General features: G+C 48.5%; 1 protein-coding gene across 1 annotated transcript; it reads left to right on the forward strand.

The window, feature by feature from the left end:
* Positions 1-759: 759 nt before the first annotated feature.
* Positions 760-1,345, forward strand: SMAD6 (SMAD family member 6; the record flags this gene model as incomplete). Its single annotated transcript, XM_010292724.1, has 1 exon — positions 760-1,345. A coding segment is annotated over one exon (542 nt), but the record flags the coding sequence as incomplete, so codon positions are not given.
* Positions 1,346-2,965: the final 1,620 nt, after the last annotated feature.

Raw genomic sequence — 2,965 nt, forward strand, 5'->3', positions numbered from 1 at the left:
AGCAAGAGGTTAATTCGTCCTCTTCAGGGGTCTTTTAGGGCTGAGAGTTCTTGTCTTCCTTTTGGAAGTATCATAAATTCTGGAGGCATCATAAATTAAACCGATTTCTGGCAGTCTGCATCCTTCTCATCTTCCTTGAACATAATTCCTAGAAAGAAAAGACGTTTCTCATTGTTCTTGGAAGAGTTGCACTGACTTTGTAGGAGGACATGGTAGGTTCATAGCAACTACTCCCCCGTGGCATGAAGTGCCTCCTCAGATTTCGTGTTCCACATGGGAACATCAGCATCGCCGTTGAAGAGTATTACATAGCAGAGATAACGGTTGGGTCAGTCATCTGAGCACTTCGAGGGCATCCCTTGTGTTTCAGCTCCAGACAAGTTGGCTTTTAGAAGTGGGGGTACACCGCCACAGCTGGAGGAGCCTGGGGACCTGCCAAGCTCAGGGGTGGCTGAGTTGTGGTGGCTAATGCACAGAGTCCCAGCTTCTGGATGCAGGGTTGAACATCAGAGAAGGAGGCGCTGAGCTCCACGGAAGCTGTTGGTGGCCCCTTGGGTCAGCAGCCTTTGCTTGAGCCTTCTTTCTCGGTGGCATTTGACATAATTGGTTGAGGCTTTGGGTTGAAGGCAAGTTTTGGGTTGAAGACAAGCTCAGTTCCCGTGTGATTAAAGCCAGTGGGTGGGAAGAGCCATCCTCCATACCTGTCTTTTCCTGGGCTGTCACTGCAAACCCTGACTCTTCCTCTGCTTTCCCCTGCAGATGCCAGTACGTCACCTGATGCCGTGAAAAGGAGCCATTGGTGCAACGTGGCCTATTGGGAGCACCGGACGCGTGTCGGCCGCCTCTACACAGTGTACGAACAGTCTGTCAGTATATTTTATGACCTACCTCAAGGAAACGGCTTCTGCCTCGGACAGCTAAACCTGGAAAACAGGAGCGAGACTGTGAGAAGGACTCGAAGTAAAATCGGCTACGGGATTTTACTAAGCAAAGAACCGGACGGTGTGTGGGCTTACAACCGCAGCGAGCATCCCATCTTCGTCAACTCCCCGACACTGGACATCCCCAACTGTAGGACTCTGATAGTGCGCAAGGTGATGCCGGGCTATTCCATCAAGGTGTTTGACTACGAGAAGTCCTGCCTCTTGCAGCACACGGCGGATCTGGATTACGCGGACGGGCCCTACGACCCGAACAGCGTGCGGATTAGCTTTGCCAAAGGCTGGGGGCCGTGTTACTCGAGACAGTTTATCACGTCATGTCCTTGTTGGCTGGAGATTTTACTCAGTAACAATCGATAACGGTCAGCCTCTGACGAAAGGAAAAAGAAAAAAAAGACACAGACTATCCCAAATATCATCTACCTAGATTTAATATAAAGTTTTATATATTATATGAAAATATATATTATACTTGTAATTATGGAGTCATTTTTACAATGTAATTATTTATGTATGGTGCAATGTGTATATGGACAAAAAACAGAAAATGCACTTTGGCTTATATAATTCTTTCAATACAGATTTTTTTAAAAAAGAAAAATTATACAGCAAAAATAGGAGAAAGCCCTAATTTTGATGTATGGTTTTTTGAAATATTATTAATACCCAGACAAAAAGCTAATACCAGTCACTCATTGATAATAAAGTATTCGCATTATAGGGGGGGGTTTAAATTGTCTTTTTTTCCCCCCTCCTGCTCTGACTGAGGTCCGCAGCAATGTCTGCTCGGGCACTCGGCAGTCAGGGGGGATTCCAGAGGGGCGACCGCTGTCTCCCATCTCAGCCAGGACCCTTAGAAAAATGAGAACTGAGTTACTGGCAGGCTGCAGTTGTCTCCAGGAGGAGGGTAAATGAGGACAGTTTGAGTGCCAGGGAGCAAACAGGGAAGGTGAGAGGAAGATCTCCCATAGCTGTTCTTGCTCAGGTTTCCATGATCTCTCTGATAACACAAAACACGATGGGGACATCGTGAAGATGAGTGTGCATTTTTATGTTCCTGCAAATTGAGGGCTGTCGGTGCTGGTGGGAAGAGCAGAACAGACCATGGTCCTAAAGCTGCCCGGTAGGACCGGTTTGCATTATCAGCCTCGCATGGGGCTTGTCTCTCCGAGTCCGGTACCTCCCGGATATGTCTGATGGTTGAGAAACAAAACGGTGGTTTTGGACAACTCATGGTTGGGTGGATCCTTGGTTGGAGACGCTGTAGCGTGGCCTGAGTTTTGGGAACCTCTCCAGTAACTTGAAATAAGGCGGAGGTGAGTTGGACAAGTTGTGCGCCAGATTTGTCCTGTAGATCTCCCGGTCTGTCGTCCAGGCGATAAACTGATACAGAATTGTTTGGGAAGAATAATGTGCTCTGAGGAGCAGCTGCAGCCAGAAGAAGTCCTGGTCAAATGAGCTTGTCTCGTCTGATTTACTCTCTCTGGAAATCCTGGATAAAATCAGGCCCTTCGCTGACTTCTGCGTGAGCTTCGTTGCTGTCAGCGCTGTAGCACCCATGCGCTTGCGTGGGCAGGTTGGACGTTGTCTGGCTTCGCTTGGTTAGTAAAGTTATTTATTGCCAGCAACTAGTGTTGCCAAGTCTTAGAGCTGTATTACAAATCCCTGTACATTTGATTTTCATAAAGTCCTGGCCTCTGGAGTCCGGTGACTGCAAAAGCACCTCAACTTCCAATGTTACAGGGGATGTTTGTAACAGCCCTCAACGTTTGCAGAGAAAAACATGCAATGGGACCTCCTTCACGGCTCCAAACCCAGACAGTAAGATAGGGCATAAACTTAGTATTAAGAAGCCCTCCTGAGGCATGTCGGGGTCATGCATTTTGGCAACTGGACTTGGCGTTTCTACACCAGCCACGAGCGAGGATGGGGCAGGTGGGGACCGCATCCCACTGGGGAAGGGGACTGCGTCCCACCAGGAAACACGCAGACCTGGGCTGGATGTCGGGGAGAGACGCGAGCAG

Source organism: Phaethon lepturus, unplaced genomic scaffold (genome assembly GCF_000687285.1).
Source record: "Phaethon lepturus isolate BGI_N335 unplaced genomic scaffold, ASM68728v1 scaffold25938, whole genome shotgun sequence".
Lineage (NCBI taxonomy): Eukaryota > Metazoa > Chordata > Aves > Phaethontiformes > Phaethontidae > Phaethon > Phaethon lepturus.